Source organism: Carassius auratus, chromosome 37 (assembly GCF_003368295.1).
Source record: "Carassius auratus strain Wakin chromosome 37, ASM336829v1, whole genome shotgun sequence".
NCBI lineage: Eukaryota > Metazoa > Chordata > Actinopteri > Cypriniformes > Cyprinidae > Carassius > Carassius auratus.
Genome location: NC_039279.1, coordinates 16,058,536 through 16,085,386, shown reverse-complemented (window position 1 = coordinate 16,085,386; position 26,851 = coordinate 16,058,536). Strand labels below are relative to the sequence as shown.

The window sequence follows — 26,851 nt, the reverse complement described above, 5'->3', positions numbered from 1 at the left end:
CATCGTTACTCCAGTCTTCTGTTTCACATGATCCTTCAGAAATCATTCTAATATGCTGATTTGCTGCTTAATTCTTATCTTATTATTACTGAATAGCAATTTTTAATAATTATCTCTGCTGAAAGCAGTTTTAGCTGATTAATACTTTTGTGAAAACCATGCAACACTGTTTTTTGATTAAAAGAATGTTCCCAAATAAAAGTACTAATTAAAACAAACAAACAAACTAAAAAATCCTATGATGCAAATTTTTTTATCCGGGTCAGACGGTGGGTGGTATTTCAGAATGCAAATTTATTCAGAGAATATAGAAAGTGAGAATACAAATCATCACTTTTTTAAGTATCATAACCAGCTTCAAATATAGAAAATGCTAATCCAACATTAAAATAGTTTTAAAAGCAATCCATATATGATAGATTGTGTCCATCTAAAATTCGTAAAATTATTATAATACTCAAAAGTACTCAAACTGTTAATGATAAAAGTATATAAGAATACTTAGTATATCAAAACTCAAAGTATCAAAATTCAAAGTATCCAAAAGTCAAAGTATCTGAGTTGAATAAACCTGTAAAATTTCAAAGTATTCAACTGAGCCCGAAATAAAGGATAAAGAAAAGATGAGAAACTGAAGTTCAGTTAGATAGATAGACTGAGACGGGAGGGTGTCTGCATCTCTTTATATATTCTTTCTTATAATTAAAGCTGAAGTCATGTATCTGGTCTATACAAAAATATCCAAATATGTCTTGCGGAGGGTTTCACTTCCACATTTGGGATGGTCAGAAATCCTCTAAGGCTACGTGAGCAGATTGTTCTTGAAGCATTGTGCTGCTGAGCACGTATCAGATCAACACGAGGTAGAAGTCAGAATTTCAATGCACCATCCTATTTACCTCAAACTTTTGCATGGTAATCTATTATGATTCCCACAAAAAAATATCAAAGCAGCAAAACGGTTTTCAACATTTATAATAATAAGAAATTATTCTTGAGCATCAAATCAGCATAAGAAAATGATTTCCGAAGGATCTTTTAACACTGAACACAGAAGTAATGATGCAGAAATATCACAGGAATAAATAGCATTTTAAAATATATTCAAACAGAACACAGTTATTTAGAATTGCAATCATATTTCACAATATTCTAACATGTTTAACTGTATTTTTCATTCAAATATATTCAGCCTTGGTGATCATAAGAGACTTCTTTCAAAAATATAAAAATATCTTAATTACTACAAACTGTAGAAGTACACAACAAGTCATGAACATTGTCCCAGCCCACGTAACGAAAGGGGGCCCACTAAGGTAATGAACCTTATTCCTGAAAACAACTTCAAGCTTATTATCAACATACAACACCTTAAACAGCTAATCAAGATTAGCTGATCATTAAAGGCAGCAGTGTAAAAGCAGAGTTTGAAATACAGTACACTGAGAGAACAGTGGCCTGAGTGCACCTGTCTCTCTTACTGAGTCCAAAGGAGGGATCCATTAAATTGTGTCTGTCCAATTTTAAGTGATGGTCTTGCCTTTGCAAATAAACAGTCTATTATAAAAAAAGAAATCTAAGATGCATCTGATCTCACCAGCACATGTCCTCCATTCCTCTGACTGGCCACGGTCACTCCCAGCCACATGCCCTCCACCGTCTCTGCTGCCTGCGCTAGATGAGAAACAAACCATCAGACAAGGATTTTATTCCACAGTCTGCCCACAAAGAGGATTTCCCTATATGTAAATCTGAAACATGATGATAAAAAGCTAACTAGTAGGCTAAGCAAAGAAAAGTCCATGGTTTTACAGATTTACTAAAATGGTGTAAACCAGAAAGAAATGCTCTGCGTCTGCTCAAAGTAACCTTAAGGCTGCGCAGACCAAGACGCTTCCTGTGCTGAGTGTATCATGTTAATTCTGAAGCAAATACCTGCCTCCAACATGAGCCAATCATGCTGACCTGAGAGAGGAGGGAGAAAGGCAGGCTAGAAATGTGAAAAGATGAAAGTCTTTTGAATAGCATGGAGTGAGACATCATTCAGACAGGTGAGTTTCAATGGTTGCTGTGTTGAGGCTTTGTAAGGGAAATGTTATTATTATACAGTAGGTATTATTTGCTTAATCGTACTCAAGTACGCTAAGTATTCAAAGGACAGTCTGCCTCTTGTCTTATTAAAATAGAAAATTGTTTTAACTTTAACTTATTTCTAAAACAGGAGCAGGTAATTTGGGGAAATTATATATGCCCTGATATATGCACATACACACACATGATCTAATCTGTGAACTGAATGCCCTAAACATGCCTTAGTCCTTTGATCTACAGTAACTGTCAGACTTTGTTTCGTGTTTTGTGTGTGTTTTGCTCTATGTGACCAAGTTTTGCCCTCGTGTTGATTGCTAATTTGATTCCCTCGTTATCTCGTTATCTTGTCTCGGTCACGTATGGTAACCCTCGTTCCCTGAAGGAGGGAACGGAGATGCCGCGTCGGTGATCGACGCAAAATGGGATATCGCTTTGATAGACCAATCTACTTAGAGTGTAAACTAAATGAGCCAATGCACATTGGCATGCAATCATTGCATCCAGCTGCCGCTGATCACTGCGTGAGTATAAGAAGGCAGCAGGTGCAATGCATAAGAGGTTTTCACTGAGGAGCCGAGCCGGAAACCCGTCAGCTCATTATACTGTGTTTAAAAGCCCCAGTCCTTTCAGTTAATGTTTGGCAATTCTACTTGTTGATGTTTTCCACTACGTGTTTTCCTGATTCCCTTGATTCCATTAAAGTCTCCTGTGATGATGTACTCCTGTCCTCCTTGCTCTGTGCTCCGTCACAGTAGCCCGTGACAGAAGAACCGACCAAAACAAAAAGTGAGCGGCATCTTTTCCTCGTGTTTGTTTTTACGCCTTTTTAAGTAGTTTTTTGTTTTCCCTAGTTTCCCACCCCCGCCGCTATGGAAGTTAAGTCGCTAAGTTTGCCGCCCTAGCTCGCCTGGGTCTCCTTTTTGTTGAGTATTCCTGGGAGCTCTGTAGGCTCGCCGAGGCTCCGGCCCTAGATAACTCCACCCTCAACTTCTGGCACGGGGCCAACTACCATCACCCAGTGGATCTCTCCGACACTATGGGACTAGGCTGGAGGGAATGAATCCTCCAGTGTCTGGAGACCATCTGGCCCCAAGCCAGAACCAACCTGCCCTTCCCGAGTAAAGTCAGCCAGCTGTTTCCAAATCAAGTAGTAGTAGTAGCCCTTTATTGTCACTAGTCACAAGTACCAGTGAAATTAGCCATCAACCTGTCCATACCTACAAAACATACTTACAAGGGGGTAGACAGGACAGGAAGACAGGGAATTGAGGAAGAAATACAGCATAAAATTAGGGAAGTGAGGAGAAAAAACAACAACACCCATACTATGCTCCTTTTGGGAGTACAGTATGGGAACATGAAAAACACATCATTAACAAAAGCACATAATCACCAAAAACACACGACTCTGAAACTGGGGACGGAAATGGGGGGGGGGGGGTGCATATCTGTATATGTGTGTGTGTGTGTGTGTGTGTATGTTAGAGTGTGTGTGTTTTTATAGGCCTGGAGAGTTGCGATTAATCTAGGTGCTTCAGTCCTCAGATTGTGATACGATCAGAGCAAGTTGCCATGGAGACAGCCTTGTTCAGGTCCCAGACAGAGTCAACATCAGCAGGTGTCTGTGGAAGAGGGGAGGAACACAAGAGTGTCTCACTGCAGAGCTCTTCCAGGGTTGTTGTTGTTCCAGCAGCAGCCTTGGCCGAGACCAGTGCTGGTAGGGGGAAGCCAAAAGAAGATAATATAGCGATTGTTTGGTCTTGGGGCGAGTAGCCGCATTCCAATTTCACGGCTACTCTCTTTGTCCATTTCTGGGCTCCGACCGATCCAATTGCTTTTTCCAAAGCCGCGAGCTTCTCCATCATGTTATCCATGTTGTGTTTCATCTCCATGTTGTTATCCATATTGCAGTTAATAGTCTCAATCTCCATGCTGACCGCTCTGCCCACTGCTTCGATCATGACGGGCAGCTTTGTAAGCCTTTGACAGCTGTCACCGTTTTCTGAATTCTTCGATAAACCAGGGCAATACCTACTCCAATCAGCAAAAGACCTGTTATCATGGTTCCGAATAGGTTGATATAAAGTCCTCCATGTAAAGAGCCACCAGACCCCACGCATCCATCATGTAGCCAGCTGTGAACGGTCAGTCAGGTTACCCCAAACCCAAGCTTCTTATCGAGAAGATGGTGTCAATTGCTTTGAGAGACCAGTTATCAAATCCATGATTTTTTAGTTGGAGAGTAGTGCAGAGAGATTCTTTCAGAGTATATGAGTCAAGAGGAGCAAAGCAGGGAAGGTAAGGGAGAGGAGGGTGAGAGAAAACGCAACCGCCCTCGTTGAGAGCCAGAAAGAAAGGCTGCCGGCTGCTCCAATGTCAAGCCCGCCGGTGGAGACTCCCACAGGCCCGACGGCCGTTCAGCACTCTAGCCCACCAGCCACTTCTATGGCAAGCCCGCCGGTCGCTCCAGTATCGGTTCCAGACCCAGAGCTCGCTCCAGTGTTGGCTCCAGCCCCAAAACTCACTCCAGTACCAGCTCCTCCAAAGCGCCTTGCTGTGCCTCCTCCTCCAGAGTGCATTCCAATGCACCTCGTGAACATTTCCCTGACCCCCAGTTAAGCCCAGGGAGGACTCCTGATTCCCCCTTTAGCCTAGGGAGGGCTCCTGATGAACCATTTAACACTTGGGAGGGCTCCTGATTCCCTGTTTAGCCTAGGGAGGACTTCTGACCCCCAGTTAAGCCCCGTAAGTCACCCCCCCCCCCCACAATTTTTACATTTTTTTGGTGGGGGGGGGGGGGTAGTAAGGCTCCAGCCATAGTTTCTCCTTCATGTTGATTGTTAATTTGATTCCAGGTGTCTCCTAAGTCCCTCATTATCCTGTGTATAAAAGCCACAGTCCTTTGAGTTAATGTTTGTCGTCTCTACTTGTTGATGTTTTCCACTACGTGTCTTCCTGATTCCCTGGATTCCATTAAAGTCTCCTGTGATGTACTCCTGTCCTCCTTGTTCCTCGCTACGTGTTTGGAACACTGTGAATGAGATTAAGCTTCTAAAGAATGTAACATAAGTGAACCATCTACACTACCATTCAAAAGTTTGGAGTCATTCATTTTTTTTTTTTAAGAAAATTACTTTTTCAGTAAGGAAACATTAAAAAACATAACATTATAAAATGTATAATGCTACAAAAGATTTTGTTTAACATATATGTGGTTCTTTCTGTTCATCGAAGAATCCTTAAAAACAATTATCATCGTTTCCATTTTAGAAATGATAAATGTTTCTTTAACAGCATTTTTTATTATTATTTATTTTCCTGCTTTAATCATAGATTTCTGATAAGTTATAAGAATACCTACGTGGACTGATGAGGTCCATCCTCCTGCAGTCATCCTGCTCGATACTGATGGGACAGTAATACACGGCTCCTGTTTCATTAATGTTGAATTTGCTGAGTTGGGGCTGGGCTTTTTCTTGGGGCGCTCCGACTAAGAGGCTACAGAAGAACAGCAAACATTTAATGAAAAACGCAAATTAATAAAATTTAAATTTTTCAGAATACAATTAATCCATTTTATAAATGTATATTATATTGTGAACAATTCAACAGTGCATATGTTTCATTTAAACTAAAATTGACCAGGACTTCTCCAATCACTTAAGTCTGTTTATTCCACCTCTAGAAACTTCTGTCCGCATCACTTTTTACCAGAATATGCACAAAAAATTATGTGGTCAGCATGGTCTCACAATTGTGTGTGTAATTGTGTCACAATTTCCTCATTTTATCTGGTTGTAGAATAAATAAATTGTGAGTGATGAAAACAAAGAAACTGCACGAGTTCAAAATCTCAAGTGATTCTTAAGAAAAAGTAGTCTGTACAACCACTTTTAACTGATAAAATCTAGCACTCAATGCACTATGCATTAAAAAAATGAACATAGAGAGTAAATTCATAAATGTGTGGTTTTATTAAATAAGCCCAGACCTGAAATGAAAGGTGCAGAAAAGATGGTTTATCCTTTTATTTCCTCTCCTTCCCACATATTATTAAACATTAGAATAAGTTGAGGGTAATGCAATAAAATAAAGTGGCGGAAATGTCCTGTAACCAAACACCTGCCACATTGGCATTCGATCTAATAACATACTAACTAGAACTGTACCTGTTTTGGTCCCATTAATGTATAGAAAAAAGCAAATGACACATTTATATGTAACTGAAGGCCTAAGCCTAAGGCTCTTTCTCATGACTAAGGGCTTCAGAGTTATGTGCTGCTTCGGCCTTCACAGGCTGGTGGCGTCACAGAAGGGAGATTTGTATGAGGTTGCTAGGTGGCAAGTAAGTGGCAAATGTACATATTAAACAGTGAAAACATGTACTTGTGCTAGAACAGAAAAATCTTGCTGATTGCTCTGATAGGCAAAAGAAAGAGGAACTGAAAAAGTTAAAGAAACTTAACTCAGGATGCTTTTTGAATGAAAATTAGTCTAGCAGCTATCACCATGATGACATGTTTTTGAAAATTCAGTATTAAACTTCAATTATACATAAAAATAATTATACAATTAAAATTAAAAACTTTGTCTTGCGTGCAATTTAAATGTTAAATAATTTTTTATTTAATTATTATATCTAAAAATAAAGAACAATTGAATTTAAAGATTTGGACATTTGGACGTACTATACCTGATAAAAATATAAAATAATTTATATTGAATCAAATCGAGACCAGAATTTAATAAAGAGCCTGTAAAGCAGCCATAAAAAAAAGAAAACTAACAAGAATAATTGGGAAGAAACAAAGAAAACTAATGTGCTACTGTGCATTTTACAAACATTAAAAGACTTAAAGGGACAATAAGTAACTTTTTAGGTATTTTATTATCTAAAATCAATATTTTTATTCATAAATATGCCCTCAATGGTGTACAGATACCTATGCCAATGTTTAAACTAATCCTTGTAAATGAAGAATTTATTATCTTTATATACATGGGACGGGTAGGTCGACGGAGGCTTCCATGTAGTTCCGCCATCTTGCAAAACTATAATAGCAGAGAGGGACAAAAAGTACTAAGCCAACGCGTTTCCACAGCGCGTTTTCGGTCAGAGCCAGAAACGCAGGTGCAGAGCAGTGAGAGGCGCTTGAAACTGCACCGGCAAGTTTAAAAGTCTGGATTGCATTCTTATTATGGACCATACATATGCCGCGCCACAGGAGAAGAAAACATAGTCACCAAAACAGTCAAAAATAGAACGTAAAAGGAAACGTGACCGTAGATTACAGAAAACAAGAGTTAATGTCAGGGAAGCTTTTTCTAGGTGGAAAGAGCTAATGCTGGATAAAGATTTCAAAAGAGACGCTGAAGTGGCCAGTTTTCTTCTCGACAGGTAAGTCAGTGTTACAATCTATATTATAATTTTTTTTTTATATCTAACAATGCATATAATTCAGAAAATATAACGAATAAATTAGACATAACTACTAATTACAATATTTCATGTTTTCCACAGTCAGTAATTCATACTGTAACATTCGTTTGTTTATGGTCATGTTGCAGTTTGTTTGAAATAACACACTTGTTCACCTGAAGGAAAACTCGACGAAGTGCTATTAGAAGACATCCTGTCAAAGCTTTTTGGTACATATCGCCTACCGTAGATGCAACGCGCATTTGAAAAAGCGAGGCGCTGGAGAGCAAAATTAGTTTGAATGCAAAATACAATTTCACCACTAGATGGGAGTAATTCCTACTTAGTGTCCCTTTAAGGTCCAAAAACATTAATATACTTAAGCAAAAACCGGTAATTATAAAGATAATTAAAACAATAACCAGTGGTGTATAAAGTACTTGAAAGTCATACTCAAGTAAAAGTACAGATATCTTACCAAAAAATGACTTTGGTAGTTTAGAATATTACTTGAGTCAAAGTCTTAAAGTATGTGATATTTATTGTACTTAAGTACAATAAATCTTTTAAAATCTTAAATGTACTTAATTATTGAAAGTAAATACAAGTAAATGCAAAATGGAAAAGCAGCATATTATATATATATATATATATATATACACACACACACACACACACACACACACACACACATATATATATATATATATATATATATATATATATATGCACACACACACACACATCGTGTCTTTCATTCTAACATAAGAAAACATTTCTGAAATCTGCATCTGAAATAGCATGTATTTACACAGTTTATGTATCTCAGAAGGGACATGGATTCATTTAAACTGCAGATACAGTTGTATGAAAAGGCCTAATGTTTTGTTTTTAACTTACAATGATGAATACTGACATCTGAAATAATTTATTGATAGTCGAAATGTGAAATTAAAACTGCCTGTAGGTGACAGCAAGTGACTGTCAATGAGTTAGTCATTGAGATTCAACCGATTCATTCAAACGACTGATTCATTCAGAAACAAAGCATTCCACTGTGTTAATAAGTGAATCATGGAATCATTTATTCAACCGATTCATTTCAAAAAGCTGATTCATTCAATAAGTAAACACCGCCTATTTCTCAAAGATGCAAAGCAGTGCAGTGAACTTTGTTTGGAACTATTTTCGTTGGCAAAATTGAACAAAATCAAGCAATATAATGTTTAAAAAAAGTTACTTACTGCTTTATTGAACTTGCATAACATTATTATTAAATGTGTTCATGCATCTGCAGAAAACAGTACTCTTTGTGTGATCTATATTAAGTTAACTATAAAAAGCATACAGAATCACTTTTGCCTTCTACAATTTACAATGCCTGGAATATTGAGTTTTAATAAATGAATGTGCTATGGTGCCCACTTGATAATGTCAGGTTGCATATCATTACAACAACACTTACCATATTATCACAGATGATGCTGTATATTGCACACCCCTGACTGGACTTGGGTGGGAAATGAAATCATCTGCGGTTGTGTGCGGAGCGCACTTGTTTGCACATGAGCAAAGGTGTTTTTATGAGTCTAACTTGCAAATGCCAGAACACTGATTTGTCAAACCTGCTTTCCTGCAGTATGTGGTGTTCAAAATATTTTGTACTAAGTAATGAATATACTTATGGCAAATGTATTGGAATAAAATGATACATTTTAATTAGGAATTGTAGTGGAGTAAAAGTAAAAGTTGGCTGAAATATGAAAACTCAGTAGGCTACAGATACTCCGAAAACTTTAACAAAGTATTTTTACTTAGTTGCATTACACCACCGACAATAACTATATTAGCATTCACACCAACTGATGAAAACCTTCTGTCATTCAGCGCTTTGGTTTTCATTGCCTGCACTGCTATTGGATCGAAGTCAAACCCCGACAGTTAAGTGTTATTCCCCATACCCCAGCGTAACACTAGGGATACCAAACAATATAATATTTTTGCAGGTTTCCTGAACACTCCCAGTATATCTAGCTCATCAACTGAAACTCTTCAAAAGCCACAGAAGGTGTTACAGAAGCATAAAAGCACATATTGCACACATCACATGATGTTATTTTACATTTTGCCTGTTCTCAGTTACCAAGAAATAGGAAAGAACAAACTTGCTGTCCTCCAGGATTCCTACTTTTACTGACAATAAAGCACTCGACAAAACATGTCATTCAAAATCTTTATGATTTTAGTTTTTTGGGTTTCAAAAAAATTGACCTTATTGACTTTAATTTTATGGACAAAAGAAGATATATTTTGCAGAATATCTTCTTTCATGTTCCCCAGAACAACGAAAGTCATGAGGCTGTATGAATGATGACAGAATGCTAATTTTGGTTGAGCTATCCTTTTAAAGGAATTGTGCAATGTAACATCAGTGGAAACTCTTGCCATCAACCACAGCAATTTGTGGGAAAATGAAACATAAAACATGACCTCAGTTTGTCCCAGTAATGCTGTGAGGAATTAGGACATGTCATGCTATGCTAATCTAAAATCAGGCGTGTTTAGTGAACTGTTAAACTGACATTAAGAACAGCCAACACGGTGACAAGCTTTAGCTTCACAATATACTGTAGTGTGATTTACAGGCCCAATGCAAACCATCTACATGGCTCCAGATCACTGTTTCCCCCACAGATACTCTCTCTTTAACCTGTACAGAATGCAGATGTGCTATTTACGCCATTACGGAGATATGACTGAGCTTTTTGGGGGGGGGGGGGTAAATGCGTTTTGAATTTTTTTTTAATATAATTCTGTATTTTCAGTATTTTCGATTTTTGCATATGTTTTTACATTTCACTCATTGAACAAATATATTACATAATATAATAATATAACATATCTATAATAATATATTTAATATTATTTATATATTACAATATATAACATATTATTCAATATTGCCTGAAAGACATCAACAGCCCTAATGGACGACAAATATGAAGTTATTTTTGATTCAAAACAACTGAACACCTGTGGCAGTGCGATTTGTAGTTGTAGAGAAAAGCCACACATGTGTATCAGTAAATTTGAAGTCACAGAGAGAAATGTTTTAAGAGTTGCAAACCTCTAGACTTTTTTTTCTCTCCCACAAACACAACACAACAGTTACACCTTCTCAAATTCTTCATTACAGGTGCACAAATCCTATTCTACAAATCACACATTTAGAAACTCGTACGCTCACATTTTTGAAACAATTACTGCAGTGAATGTGGTGCAAAACGCATTTACACACCCGCATCAAGAAATGTGAAGTCGTGGAGAAATGTTGAACATCCGTAAATCAATACGTGAATTCATCAAATGAGAGTTGCACACTTGTAGAATGTTTTCTCAGAAATGTCTTGTATATTTTTCTAACACAAACACAAAGTACATAACTACATCTGCTTGAATCTGCTGCGATGAATCTCAAACACAGTTTTTCGCTGTGAAGTGACAAGTTTCGCGCTTTCCCTTTTGCACCGAGATATTTGGTTCAAAAATGATTTGTGCATCTGTAGAGGTAGTGGGCGGGACTGTTTAGAGATTAGAGAATTTCAGCCAATCAGAAGAGCTACTTTGGCTCGTTGCTGAGCATAGACTCATGGTGTCATATTCACATTGTTTTTAATGTCAAATAGTTTATCCATAATGTTAGACCATTGCAATAAAATAATAGTTTTGTGCTTAATAAAGAAAAGGCACTTTTGATTTTGTTGTAAAAAAATTAAAAATAAACATGCTAAATGATGCTTGGCTTATTTGGGCTGTGATAAATCTTTCTCTGGTAGTCCATCATCTGTGCTCTTGCTGTTGTGAAAGATGTGTCCATCTTGGAGGCTGAATTGAAATTCCTGTGGTACTGGTAAGGTACTGTTAGGATCCTTTAAAGGAAAAAATGTTGAAACATAACATCCTGCCATAATATATAAATAACCATTGTTTATACCACTATGCAACTTTTGCTTTTTTATTTATTTTTATCAGTGAGTGGGATCACTTTGACAGCAGGATAAAGAAACAATTAAAGAAGAGTGGCAAACCATTGGAGAGTCATCTACAGGAGTCATGCTGTTAAGAAATAACCAAGTCATGGTGTTAATAAATAATTTTTTTTGAACAACAATGTTGTCTCTTTCTTTTAAATGACCCTTGGAACTTTAAAAAAGGGTTAAATTGTGTTTGTCTTCATAAAATGCTATGTAGGACATGTTCTGTTGCTCTATGACAAGCAATTGTGAATTGTACAGCAAATATTTCATTTAGGATCCATGATTACACAGTACTGTATGTCAATTGGCCTGAATATGGTTAATATCTAAATATAACTTAATATAAATTCACAACATCATATATCAGTCATTCTCCTGTATATAAAAACAGTTTATAAATAAATATTAATAATACAGTTTACAGTAGGTCATAGGTCTGCAGCCTCCCCCTACTGGACGCATGAGGAACAACAGGGGCGTAAAACTGCTTGGGGCGTATATCTACCGGCTACAGTTCCCAAGCCTTCACCTACTCAGCAACGAGCCAAAGTAGCTCTTCTGATTGGCTGAAATTCTCTAATCTCTAAACAGTCCCGCCCACTACCTCTACAGATGCACAAATCACTTTTGAACCAAAAATCTCGGTGCAAAAGGGAAAGCGCGAAACTTGTCACTTGAAAGCGAAAAACAGTGTTTGAGATTCATCGCAGCAGATTCAAGCAGATGTAGTTATGTACTTTGTGTTTGTGTTAGAAAAATATACAAGACATTTCTGAGAAAACATTCTACAAGTGTGCAACTCTCATTTGATGAATTCACGTATTGATTTGCGGATGTTCAACATTTCTCCACGACTGCACATTTCTTGATGCGGGTGTGTAAATGCGTTTTGCACCACATTCACTGCAGCAATTGTTTCAAAAATGTGAGCGTACAAGTTTCTAAATGTGTGATTTGTAGAATAGGATTTGTGCACCTGTAATGAAGAATTTGAGAAGGTGTAACTGTTGTGTTGTGTTGTGTTTGTGGGAGAGAAAAAAAAGTCTAGAGGTTTGCAACTCTTAAAACATTTCTCTCTGTGACTTCAAATTTACTGATACACATGTGTGGCTTTTCTCTACAACTACAAATCGCACTGCCACAGGTGTTCAGTTGTTTTGAATCAAAAATAACTTCATAGACAAATCGACTGGAACAACAATACTTCAGACAAGACTAAATAGCACAATCACACCAGGGCTTCTTCTCCACTCCTCTCTGATGTCGATTCTTTTCTATAAATAGATTGTTCAGTGGATTAGATTATTGGTGATTGGATTATTCAGTGAAGTTCCCTGCTGACCACATTCTCATTTCAGTACAAATACTGTAAACAGGCTAACACAACCTCTCAGATGGCATATTAAATTTGACAATACAAGCCAGGAACAACGTCTTTAATCTATTTAGCTCTTTGTAAATGGTATAATTACTACACTGAGCAGGAAGGTTACAAGCTGATTATGAAACATCTATCAACACTACTGCCATTCAACTGTTCAATAATTTAGAAAAAGTTTAAATAGTAAATATTGTGTTGATATATATATATACATGTAGTTCTTTAATGAACTGGTCAAAATGATCCCATCCCAATGTTGATACCTGTTGCAACATCTCCATCACTTGAGAGCAGCTATTGTGTTTCTCAGGTGTGTGTCTATAATTACAGGCACATCTGTCAATGGCATCTCCAGCAGGCAAACATCCTGTCAGAGTGGCACCAGCCACAATTAGTACAAGAAACATTGCAACAGAGAAATGAAGAGAAGGGAAGAGAAGAGAAGAGAAGAGAAGAGAAGAGAAGAGAAGAGAAGAGAAGAGAAGAGAAGAGAAGAGAAGAGAAGAGAAGAGAAGAGAAGAGAAGAGAAGAGAGGTTTAACACAACTTTATTGATTACAATTTTCCTTCAATATATCATTACTAATACATGCTTACAATAGAGCTGAAACTAACGATTATTTTTTCTGTCGACTAATCTAACGATTATTTTTCCGATTAGTCATCTACTCTAACGATTATTTTTATTACAATAAATAATTAATCAAATGTTCTTTCTTTCTAATATAGCCCCTTTAACTTCATTATTATATACTTGAATCCATGTATACTGTTTTATCCCTTTATTCCTATTTCTCCATACATCATTTAAATCATGCTCTTGAATCACTTTAGACAGCACTACACCTGATTGAAAATGTGGTTCTTCACTATTCCTATCAAAATTAAAATTTTCAGTGCAATTCCAGTCTCCCGCCATCACTATGCAAACACTTTTATTATTTTGAGATATAACTTTTTATCTTCAAAAATAACTCAATCCGCTCTGACCCAACATTTGGTGCATAAACATTGATTAATAAAAATGTTATTCTTTCAACCTCTACATGGAAAAATAACACCCTTCCAAGCTACTACTTCTTCAATTTAGAAAATTCCAACAGCTAAAAACTTTGAAAACAGAATAGCAACTCCAGCACTTGTACTAGAACCATGACTGAGTGCATATTTTCCCTCCCACCATAAACCCCAATCTATCTCATTAGACCTATCAGAAAAAGTCACCTGTAACATAGCAATATCTTTTTTCCTAATTTTCATAAATTCTGATAGTATAGGTCTTTTATTTTGATATCTTTTTTGGAAACAGACCGGATTTTGATCTTATTTTGATAATTTATATTAAAAGAGCCTATTCTATTTTTTTTCATTCAGTTCATCCAACCCAACAGTACGCTGTAATTTAACCACAGATTTCACAAATTTCTCAGTATCTGAAAAAAAGTCGCTAATTTCTACTGCTCTTCCAAATGTCTCATCCAAAAAAATTATTTATCTCTTGTAGAGAATAAAAATTACCCTCTTCGATTTGAGAACATGATTCAGAAAAACCTGACATTTGTGAGAATGTATCCTCATCCCTAATATCTGCCTTATTTTCATTGTCTAGTAGACCTTATACAGTACATTCCATTTTCTGATTAAACATTCCAACTTCGCTAGTGCTTGCAGTCTCAAGACTCAAAAAATTCTCATCCATATCATTTTGTACAACTATAGACTGACTTTCATCTTGTCCTGCATTTTCCTGAACCACAATTCCTTCAATATCACTCTCATGTACTTCAGCTACAGCCTGTTCATATACCGTTTCCGTTCGTTCTATTTGACTATTGTCTCCAGTCGGCTCATTTACATCAGAACTTCTACAACCCAGTGATATGATTTTTAACAGGCTTGTGATTCTTCCAAACCTAACGAGTTCTCTCTCAATAACGTCATCTGGAATAAATGGCGGCACATTCCAAATAATCACCTTAGACATTATATTAGCCAAAGGGAGGATTGGACAGAAGCCTCCATTAATCACAACGCCACCCTGTTACGATCGGAAACCAGAGAAACGCAGGAGACGAGAGATCCAAACGCAGTGTGGGTTTATTTGGGTAATCCAACTCAGAATCCAACATGCAGGGGGCAAAACTAAAAATCCATCCATCCAAACAAACAAACAAATAAACAGGAAAAGGAATAGGAACAGGAATAGGTACAGGAATGGGAACAGGAACAGGAATAGAACCTAGAAACTCGGAATGCTAGGAAACTGGGTGACGGAAGGAAAGGACTCCATGAAAACAAATGGCAACAGACCGGATTATATAGGCAGGGTAATGACTATCAAGGGAAGACACCTGAGTGCAATTAACAGGAGTGCAATTACTGTGATGAAGGGACAAGGCTTTGTGGGAATTGTAGTGCCTGCGGTGAGGTGCCTATGGGGAAATGAGACTACTAGTGGACACCCAGGAAAACAGAGATCAGACAGCGTGACATTACCTCCTTCTCCACGGAGCAGCTACCAGATGCTCCACCCGAACCCAAGAAGAGACCAAGGAACACAGAGACCAGGAGGGTCCATGCGGTCAAGACAGACGGCCACCAAGGCGGTGCAGAAGACCACCACATCCGTGGGGTCGAGACAGAATCCCACCAGGGCGGCGCAGAAAACCACCACATCCGTGCGGTCGAGACAGAATCCGACCAGGGCGGCGCAGAAGACCACCACATCCGTGCAGTCGAGACAGAAGCCCACTAGGGCGGCGCAGAAGACCACCACATCTGTGCGGTCGAGACAGAAGCCCACCAGGGCGGCGCAGAAACCATCACATCCGTGCGGTCGAGAAAGAACCCCACCCGGGTGGTGCATAAGACCACCACAGTGGGATTGATGACACAGGAGAGCAATTCTGGTTAGGCAAGTCTGAAGCAGAGAACATGAACAAGTTAAGGCTGGCCTCCGTGGCCACAACAGGATCAGTCGAGCGCTCAGAGAGTTCGGCTGAGACGTGACGAGGCTCTGGAAGTTTCGCAGAAACGAGGAGAGGCTCTGGTAGTTCAGCCGAGACCAAGAGAGGCTCTAGTAGTTCAGCAGAGACGTGGGGAGGCTCTGGTAGTGCAGCCGAGACCAAGAGAGGCTCTAGTAGTTCAGCAGAGACGTGGGGAGGCTCTGGTAGTGCAGCAGAGACACGAAGAGGCTCTGGTAGTTCAGCAGAGACACGGGGAGGCTCTGGTAGTTCTGCAGAGACGTGGAGAGACTCTGGTAATTCCGTGGTGTTTAGACTGGATTCAGGAAGATCAATGGTGACTTGACTCTGCTCATGAAGAATATTGGTGACTTGACTCTGCTCATGAAGAGCATTGGTGACCTGACTCTGCTCATTAAGATCATTGGTGACTTGCATTTGTTCATGAACATCAATGGTGACTTGCCTTTGCCCATGAAGAACACTGGTGACTGGACTTTGCCCGTGAGGATCATTGGTGACTTGCCCTTGCCCATGAAGATCAACGGTGAGGTGCGTTTGTCCATGAATATCAATGGTTACTTGCCATTGCCCATGAAGAACACCGGTGACTTGACTTGACTCTGGAGTGTCAACGGTGACTAGCCCTGACTCTGGAGTGTCAACGGTGACTTGACCAGACTCTGGAGGGTCAACGGTGACTTGACCCGACTCTGGAAGGTCAAACGGGAACTTGACTCGACTCTGGAAGGTTAAAGGGAACCTGACTCGACTCTGGAGGGTCAACGGGAACCTGACTCGACTCTGGAGGGTCAACTGTGGCAGAGGCGCTGGACAAGCAGCCATCTTGTGCCATGACTCTGGACCGGCGGCCATCTTGTGCCATGACTCTGGACCGGCGGCCATCTTGCGCTGTGATGCTGGACTGGCGACCACCTTGTGCTTTGGCGCTGGGCTGGTGGCCATCTTGTGCAGTGGCGCTGGGCTGGCGGTCCTCCTGTTTGTAGACCCCGGTCTAGAATCGGCCATCACATCAGGAGAGACAGGTGTGGCTGGGGTATTCCACGGAGACGGATGTTGTAAATAGAATACAAACTCCCAGAAATTATAAACGTCTAACTGCTCCATTTCATTACGAGGAACTGGGTCATCCAGCCCGGTGTTGAAAGTGTCCTTTAGGGCCACATCATTATATCCCATACCCTCAGCTAGGGTCCAGAACATTTGTGCCACTGCTAATAGCACACTTTCCACCGTAACTCCCTGTTCCGGCACACACCTGACACCATGGCGGAGTGAAGGAGATGGCGCACGCTCACCTGTGAGCGACGTCATTCTCACACTCGCCAATTAATTAACGACACAAACCAAAAACTAACTTAACAAAATAAGAATATTTTTTGAAAAGTAGAAAAAATAAAGAAAAACAAGTCAAGATTTTTTTTGTTTGTTTTTTAAGCGGATAGTTAAAACTGAAACATTCTTCCCCACCACACCCTCCACCACTCTCCTACATCTCGCGAGAAGAGAAGAGAAGAGAAGAGAAGAGAAGAGAAGAGAAGAGAAGAGAAGAGAAGAGAAGAGAAGAGAAGAGAAGAGAAGAGACTCCAATGAACACACCTCCAATAGACAATTATAATATCCTGAAAAAAACCTCAAGACGTGCAGCGGAAGATGGAAGATGTACGCATCACGCATGTGCCCCTGAGAAATGTAGGAGCAAAGGAAACAAAGTTTCCTTACTTTAGCAAAGGTTAACCAGTCTTATTTCGAAATCCTCAGATGTTTTTTCTTCATAAATTGTGCTTCTAATTTGTGTCCAGCATTTTGTTCTCTCTCTGCGCTTGTCACTAACCACACAGCACTGACGAACTACGACATCCATCTGGAAATCTTCCGGTTCCCCACAGTAACCAAAAGTAAGAAAGAAAGTGTTTATTACATTTGAAATCTGTATATTTATCCTACAAAAACACATGTATTCGTTACAGGTGGCCTTTATTCACCCACCGGAGCTGTGTGAGGACTGTTTTATTACAGATGTGTGCACTTTATTTCACGTCTTCGTAAGTGTTGACAAAAATCTCCCACTTACCCCCATTGAAAGGCTTGGAAGAACAAGGACAATTTTTAATACAGCATCGATTGGATTATTCTGAATGAAGAAAGCCACATACACCTAGGATGCTACGGGGGTGAGCAGATGATGGACGAATTTTCATTCCCGGGTGAACTAACACTTTAAGTATAGTATACTGCCGCTTACCGTCGCTGTGATTTAGCCATGTAAGACATGTTTCTGCATCAACATCTTTTGATGATCCTAGATCAACATTATTTTCCAAAAATATAGACTTAACCCAATCCCTACCTCTAAACCTAACCCTAACCATAATTTATTCCTAAAATCAGTGGGAAATGATAGCTGATTAACAAGGCTGTAGAAGCACCTGACTGTAAGCCTAAAACAGATATTTCTTAAAAATGTATATCTCCATTCTGATTGGTTGACTTAAATGTTGCTTCTGGATCAACATCCTTGTTCAACATGTTGAACTTGGTGAAATCCCGCTCGCCAGCTGCTAACATCTTAATAAACCATAACAGGCCTTGAATCATTTCATTCTAATCAAATGTGGAACAAAACAGCCACATGGTTCATGATGCATTTGTGTTCTGCTCAGGGGAGACTCTGGGGTCTTCTAATTTATATTCTATTCTCCTCTATAGCCCCTTTCACACTGCACGTCGGACCCGGCATATTGCCGGAACATTGCCGGGTCGCCTTCTGTGTGAAAGCAACCATGTCCCGGGATTGATTTCGGGATTTAACCCGGGTCGGGGACCTAGTAACATTGCCAGGTTCAACCCTGGATGAGCGCTGTGTGAACAAAAGCCAGGTGTAATGCTGTGTTGAAGTGATGACGCGCGTTATCGCGCGACTCTTTTACCGGCTGTTTTGAAGGAAGATCTGTAAAGAAGCAGAGATCAGTTAGTTCGTCACTTTCCGCGCTGACGCAGAGATCGTTCGCTTGCTTCAGTGAAAGTATAACGTGCCTAATGTTTTCGACTCGTACATTACATGTCATGCCCTGATGTCACGTGTCGTTACGGGATCTTTACGGGTTGTGTGTGAAAGCATGCACATATCCCGGGTCATCACTGGCAGTGTGAAAGTGCACAATCTAGCGACCTGGGAACAATTGCCGGAACACTTTACCCGTGTATTTGCTGGAATGGCAGTGTGAAAGGGGCTTATGTGTTGAAAGGTGGGCCTTATTGTAATACGTTTCCTGAGAGCTTTGAGTAATGATGAGCAAAAAAACAGCAGTCGTATCCAGTTCCCTAGGTGATCATTTTCATTTATGCATGAGACAGCTTCACTCCTTCTCATCTGGTATAATCTGCTCAGAGCGGTGAGGACTCCATGATGTTCCCATCAGGGGTCTTTTGATGGCCAGATACACTAAAGCTCAGCTTAAGATGATCTGTAAAACAGACTTTAGCCCCAAACATTGTAAACCACTAATGCTGTTAGAATAATTACTGCTACAAAATCATCCAGAACACCCTAGCAAACATTTAGCAACACCCTAGCAACAATATAAACAATATAAGAACATGATGACAAATTCTAAATAGACAAGAACAACTCCAGAATCAGAATGTTTATAACACTTTCTTAGAACAAAAGAAGCTCTGAGAAGACTGCATCATTCTGAATAAGATGAAAAAAACCTTCAGTCAAAATGAAACTACCTGTTCTCAACAAGAATGAAAATTATATCAGTAATACAATAATAATGACTGTAATGATAATTATTTTTACATCAACACCAACATACTATAATGTTATGTGTATTCATAGCTCAATGCTAGTTGTTCTTGCAGTGTGTGCTATTAAGCTAAACAGATTTTGTTTGGCTTTCAATGTTTTTATTGTTGATAAGGAGGTAAAAAATAATTCTGAAAGTTATTATTATTATTTTTTTGTGTCATTATTATTTAAACCTAAATACTATTTATAACCAGTGTTGGGCAGTAACGCATACTGTAATTTGATTACTTTTTTAGTAATGAGGTAATCTAACGCGTCATAATATTCAAAATAGTAATTAGAGTATAGTTACAAGCTGAGGTCTCTATATGTTACTGCCACATTACATTGCTGCCAAAATGCAGTGTCCTGACACTTAATAGTTCACACAAAAATGACAACTCTATATTTTGTATTCAGTATATAAGTAGATATCCATAAAAAAATCACTTTTAGAAAAAAATGTCATACTGGTTTGGAATGATGTGAGGTTAAGCAATTGATAATTTTTTGACAAACTAGCTTTAAAATGAGTTTCTTAATGCTTTTTCATTTTGCTGGCGATGAATCGAATGTCTCTACATTCAGATTGTATTGTAATGGAGACACAGGCTCATCAGTCAATAAGTCAGCACAAAATCCTACAGGGTATCATCATGGTACACAGCTGGAGCTTTCAAAGAATCACACCTGAAGCAAACAGAAGAACGCCTGGGATGAAAACCGAAAAGGCTGCAGGGTTGCCAAATCTCATGCATTCATGCCATGCACTGAAGTGAAGTGAACAGCTCATTCTCTGAGTATTCACTCATAAACAATGCTTTCCATACGCATTTTCTCATTTAAACACAGTGACACAAAATTAATCTTGTAAACATTTGCACTAGAGGTCATTAATTATTTTTTTATCTCATCGTACATAAACAATCAGAAAAAGGGAGGTATGCCAGCGAGAATTGTGGGAGCTCAGAAGGAAAACAACTGAAAAAGATTTTGAATTATTTATGGAGCAAGAGTGATGTTTTATAAGAGGGAGCTGAAATGTTCATGGAATGTTTAAACTCTCATTAACGGATGTATTTTGAGAGAAAATATGATGCCTATCAAATAATAATAATAAAAAAACATTGCCAGAACAACAGTTCTCAGACAGAAGAGGTCTGGCCCAGCAACACATTTTCCTTCATTTAATTAAATGTGTGATTCACAGGAATCAGACCCATTGATCTGTTCTTACTTTCCATCAAAAAACAAAAGCACAGCATTTAATAAGCTCTTTCTCTCTGAGGCACAAAATGCATGTCTGGCTGTCTGTCTGTCTGTCTAGTTTGCAGGCCTCTAATAGCACCGTAATCATCCTCTCTTAGAGAGGCAGCAGGTTACCAAGAAACTCTGCCTCTGTTTAAGTCCTGTCTCACCCTGCAACCATGGCAGGTCCACTCCAGCAGGGCAGGATGAGGAATTCCCAGCATTCCAAAGGGTCAGAGGACTGGAAGAACCAATCAAAGAGCCGAACACAACGCCACCAGCTCCTGCACAGGAAGAGAAGATAAAGCAGCACTGGGCACTTCATGCTGAACGAGCTGTTTAAAGAAGAATATTTGTTTTGTGCTTTGAAAGGCTGCCATCTCCAAAAAGGGATCAAGTCGGGATATGAAGAGTTTTACTCTGCAAGGGTTAAAATTGGCTTGACATTGAATCTGACCCCTTTTACTTTCTTAAAGCATAATCTTGGTCTTATTGTGCATTATTCATTGGTGCAGTGCAGTGCAGTTTAATTGAAGTATAATACATTTCTATGTGACTCTGCAACCTCTTTCCTCCAGCACCTATCAGAGATTACTTCTCATCATCCACTCATTAATAATGGATAAAATCAAGTAAAATACATCAGATTACAAAAGCAAAAAGAGTTTCAACAGCTTTTCCAGTTCAAGTTCTTTTTTGCTCAAATTTCCTTCCTGTAACAGTTATGAGATGGTTCTCTATAACTCAAAAGAATCAGAGAAGGGGAACCAGTGTTATTTTAGTACCACTGATATACATTGATATGTTTTTCTAATTTGTATTCTTTTTTATTCTTCTTTTTTTTTTTTCAAGTAATACATTTTTGGTTTAACAATTTTTTACTTTGTAATGTTTTTAGTTTCAGTTAGCGATAAGTTAATAATTATATGTTTTATGAGTATTTAAATATATGTTATTTGTCCATTTTTTATTTGTTTTACCCATTTTGGTAACACTTTAGAATAGGTAACACCTATTCATTGCTTATTAGCATGCATATTACTAGAATATTAGCCATTTATTAGTGCTAATTAAGAACATATTAATGCCTTATTCTATTTGACCTTATTCTACATCCCTAATCTTACCCAATACCTAAACCTAACAACTACCTTACTAACTATTAATGAGCAGCAAATTAAGAATTTATTGAAAGAAATGTCGTAGTTAATAGTTAACAAGTGTTACCTATTCTAAAGTGTTACCATCATTTTTTTTCATCAAAGTTTTTTTTTTTTCAAGTAACACTTTTTTGTTTGTTTCTTTTTCATGGTTTTATTTTTAGTTAATGAGACATTTTATTCCCTAAAAAGGCCTAAAAGGCTCGTCCTTCTCTTCCCTTCTCTCTTCCAAACTAATACTTCTCCATTTACACTAAAAGCAATAAAGCAGTGTTAATGCATGCTGTAAGTGTGTGATTCCCTGCACTTCTGCATTATTTAAATGTTCACACTCCTCATGCTCGACTAAAACCAGATCTAATTGTGGTCTCTGTGGTAAAAAAAAGTGCAGACCTTTAGTTTTTGGTTGACAAATGCAGAAAAGCATTGAAAACATACAGCAGAAATGCATTTCTCTCTTTTCACTGAAAAAGCTTCAGTTTGTTCCAGCACATTCCATCTCTCAGGACATACGGAGGGAAGGGAGGGTTCTACTCTTTATAAATAATTAAATTAAATATTATTATTTATCATTTTTAATATGTATAATATTTATTTCAATATTATTATATAATAAATGTATTATCATATAATGACATACCTGTACAAAAAAATCTGTGAAGCATCTTACAGAGGCTGAAGCTCTTAATTAGCAGGAAATCACAAAGACGAAAAGAGCAATTTGGGGGAACTCCCTTCCATCCCACAACAGAGGCATAGCTGAAAGCTTCACAAAATACATCACTGACAATGATATATGGCATATTCAATCAATTTTCTCACTAAAGGGAGGTGCTGATCCACATTTGTGCTGCTACGTTTGGCACTACACACTTTGAGAGTTGAGAGTTCTCCTTTTGAAAGCAGCTGCTGAGAGGTTAAGAGGTTTATCAGGAGCATACACAAGTCTACAGGCAGCAGCAGGTTATACCGGCACAGGATATGAGGGCATGACAAAGCTCTGTCATACAAAACCTGCAGATAACTTTGAAGATATCTACTTTAAAGCATGAAAACAGAACTGTACTACTAATAACAGGAGATATTTTATAACAACTGTAAAAGCCTAAAGAAAGGATTACGTTTATATCCGATTGTTTCCTGTCTTTGAAATGAAAGCACTGCCCACATTCAGCTATAAATCCATGTCCGGAGGTGTAGGCCTAGTTTTCTTTGTCATAGCCAGAGGCTAAAGTAAATCAGTCTAATGCAGGTTCATCTGGACGTATCTCTCATTTCTCATAACAAAGAGAAAGATAATGCAGTGTTCTCAAAGCAGCAGTATTCTACTGTGCTGCCTTCTTCAGCTACATGCTTTGAACACAATCCTATTGTTTTGACTGTTCCTGGCATCAGTTGGCGTGTTAACACCCGTCCTATTTCACCAGATTTGTATTGAAATGACCTCAGAGGGTAACTAGAAGTCTGTAGAAATTGTAAACAGATACAGATCATAAAAACACCTTACACACCCTTTACTGTATAATAGAATGGTGCCAATTTCAGTCATGCTAAATAAAGTATGGAACAACTTAAAAGCAAATATATATTAAAAAAATATATGGTTTTACAGTGATGGCATCAGATGTCAGGATTGTGACATATACTGTAGCATAGAGCAGAATTAATTTTATATATGAACAACATGACATTGGGGGCAATGTTTTACCATGATATAAAATAACAGTAGTAAAAAATGGTATTGTTAGTGTTCTTATAGCACATTCAGTATAAGAAAACTTCAGTTATAATATAAAGCAGGACAACACAAAAATATGTCGTCTGCGCAGTTTGTCAAAGTTGAGGACGCTTACAATGAAAACAGGTTACGTTTGTCAGTACCATTGAGATTCGTTTCAATGAACCGATTCACTGAATATTCAATACGATTGATTTTAAAGGTTGCAGCGCTGGTGTACTGGTTGCATGTTGGTCTATGGTTTGCGCCAGGTAATGCCAAAGCAGGCAATCGTTCAGCTACCAATAATATTTAGTAATATAATACTCCAGAATTTTTTTGTCTAGATATTATATTAGTTTTACTCTAATCATAGTTACTAGGCTACAAACGCTTTTCAAACCAGCTGAATCATTCAACAGAATCGATTCAAATAAATGATTCGCGAACCGCACATTACTACAGCGCTGCAGGTGCGAAAGAGAGCTTTAGTCGATGTAGATAATTAAAAGTGGATATTAATTCATGTGAACGAATCCATCCAAGGAACATAAAAAGTTAAAGATTTGTGCTATCGAATAGCTTACTTGTTGTAGTCTGTGTTGGACCAGGGCGGAAAGACAGAAAAAAAAAAAAATATACACTTTCGACTTATGTAAAATCATGTCGGGCAACTGAGATAGGTACTTACAAGTTATTATTTGTCTTTTCGGTCTGTTTGTGCAATGCAACAGAAAATCCAAATAAACTGCCCTTGGTTTTTCCTTCTTTGATGACCGGGAACTGCACGTCAATGTTAAATCCAGAGTTCGTTTGAATCGCGTAAATTACAAACACGCACAACTGCAGACACTTTCCTGCCATCTTTAATATTGGCCCTCTCTCTCCCTCTCTCTCTATCACTTGCACAACCAAAGCCAATGAGTCTGGATTGGTCAGTCACACGCCATAGAAAAGCCTCGTCTCTCACTCTCTGGCTCGGAGCTGTAAGGTGTTTGTCGCTGTTCTCTGTTCCCCGCCTCCACACACCCTCAGCGAATTCCAACCTGCCCCGTGTCCGCCACACTTCACCAGCCCCGCTTCCCAAACAGAGAGGACTGGATAATATATCCCACAAGTCTGATAAGAGAGAGAGAGAGAGTTTAAAATGCGCTTCCTCTTAAAATTCCCTCCTCTCTCTCTCCCTCTCTCTCTCTCACACACACACACGCTCACACACACACCCCCACACACACACTGTTAAACATAAACCTTCACTTGTTGTTATGCTGCACAAAAGATTTCACTCTCAAGGTTTTGTTATTAAAATTTTAACACATTGGTGCGAAAGAATCCCGAGAAAACAAGTCCAGGTCACATTTCACAACCAATTCAACAAAATATAATTTTAATGACTTAGTTTCCATGACTGTTCATATAATATGTGACCCTGGACCACAAAACCAGTTATAAGGGTCAATTTTGAAATTGAGATTTATACATTATCGGAAAGCCGAATAAATAATATTTCCATTTATGTATGTTTTGTTATGATAGGACGATATTTGGCAGAAATACAACTATTAGAATATCTGGAATCTGAGGGTGTAAAAAAAAAAAATCAAAATATTGAGAAAATTGCATTTAAAATTGTCCAAATTAAGTCCTTAGCATTGCATATTACTAATGATAATACATTTTTAATATATTTATGGTAGGGAATGTACAAAATATCTTCATGGAACATGATCTTTACTTAATATCCTATTGTTTTTTGACATAAAAGAAAAAGCGATAATTTTGGGGTCACATGGCAATGATTTTAATTTGTTTTTAATTTTTCCAGTAATGTTATTTGTTTTCTACACTGATGTAATCAGAATCAGATTAATTGTCAATAGAATACCACAATGGAATGGTCCTAATTAGGTTTTATTTTCAAGCAAAACTGTATTTTCAAGTAAACAAATGATTCAAGTGATTGACAAATCAGACACCACTACAGCGTTGCAGGTGTGTAAGAGGTAATAATAAAAATGTAGACATAAAAAAATAATAATAATATATATATATATATATATTTATTTATGTATTTTTTTTACCCACTTGCTAATTGGAACAAACTTATTAAAAATGTATCCATTGCCCCCTAAACTCTTCACAGATTGTTGTAAAATCTCTTAAGATTATCTCATTAAATATCAGTCTAAATCAGTGTTTGTTGGGAATCAAGACTCTTTACTCCCTCAGATGAGCTAATTGGAGCAGAACTGCTATTACACAAGATTCCTGATAAGAGCAATACTCAAAACAGATCACCAACAAACGACTGACCCCAGGTCAACACAGCATGAATCGACTGAATGTAGACCAGGGAAGGAAGTGCACTGAAATGAATCAGCGACCACACATAAGCTTGTTCCAACATTCAAATAACATTACCAGAGATTTATCTTAGTTTTATGATTCATTTTGCCTGTCTGTGCATTTGGTCAAGGCTTGATTCCACTTGTTTCATGGAGCCTTAATGCCACCCTCCCACGCTTGCCTTGTCATGCCTTGGAGTTTCTCCTCCCTTTTTCCACGAGAGGTGGGGGATGGAGGTGTGGATGGTAAATGCACCCACTGAACTAAAATAATAGTTTTGTAGATGGAAGATTGCAGGAAAATGATAGACTGCCCCAGCTTATGTAAGAGGGAGGAAGACTCCAGCTCATGGGAAAACACAGAAGCAGATATGAGTCTCCAAGCAGATCCGCATCTATATATATATATATAAAAAAAAAAGGCTTGGAAATGTGTGTGTGTGTGTTTTGCTACTGAATTACAATTTATATTATTCCCTATAAATGTGCTTTTTTGGAACTTTCCAGATTTTCCCCAAGGCTTAAACTGTATGCCCATGAAAATCATTAGACTATTTTTAGGGGGATAAAATGAAAACACTAAATATTTTTGGGCAAAATGGAAATGGCAAAGGCAGATACTTTCCAGCTCCAGAAAATATGTTTGAGGTAAAGATTTCCATATCCAACAGGTT

General features: G+C 38.2%; 1 protein-coding gene across 1 annotated transcript; it reads right to left on the bottom strand.

Moving 5' to 3' along the window:
* Nucleotides 1-4,914: 4,914 nt before the first annotated feature.
* Nucleotides 4,915-24,989, bottom strand: LOC113056361 (integrin alpha-3-like). Its single transcript, XM_026223107.1, has 3 exons — nucleotides 24,524-24,989; nucleotides 5,453-5,589; nucleotides 4,915-5,122 (listed from the first exon to the last, which is right to left on the bottom strand). Exons 1-3 carry the CDS (start codon nucleotides 24,694-24,696, stop codon nucleotides 4,932-4,934), a joined length of 501 nt encoding a protein of 166 aa, XP_026078892.1. The 5' UTR covers nucleotides 24,697-24,989; the 3' UTR covers nucleotides 4,915-4,931.
* Between the last annotated feature and the right edge of the window lie 1,862 nt (nucleotides 24,990-26,851).

Coding starts and splice junctions, on each gene's coding strand:
- LOC113056361 (XM_026223107.1), bottom strand. CDS start 24,696: ATGGCAGGAAAGTGTCTGCAGTTGTGCGTGTTTGTAATTTACGCGATT. Junction 5,590..24,523: donor GAAAAGACAAATAATAACTT/GTAAGTACCTAT, acceptor GTTCTTCTGTAG/CCTCTTAGTCGGAGCGCCCC. Junction 5,123..5,452: donor GATGGACCTCATCAGTCCAC/GTAGGTATTCTT, acceptor TCTCATTCACAG/TGTTCCAAACACGTAGCGAG.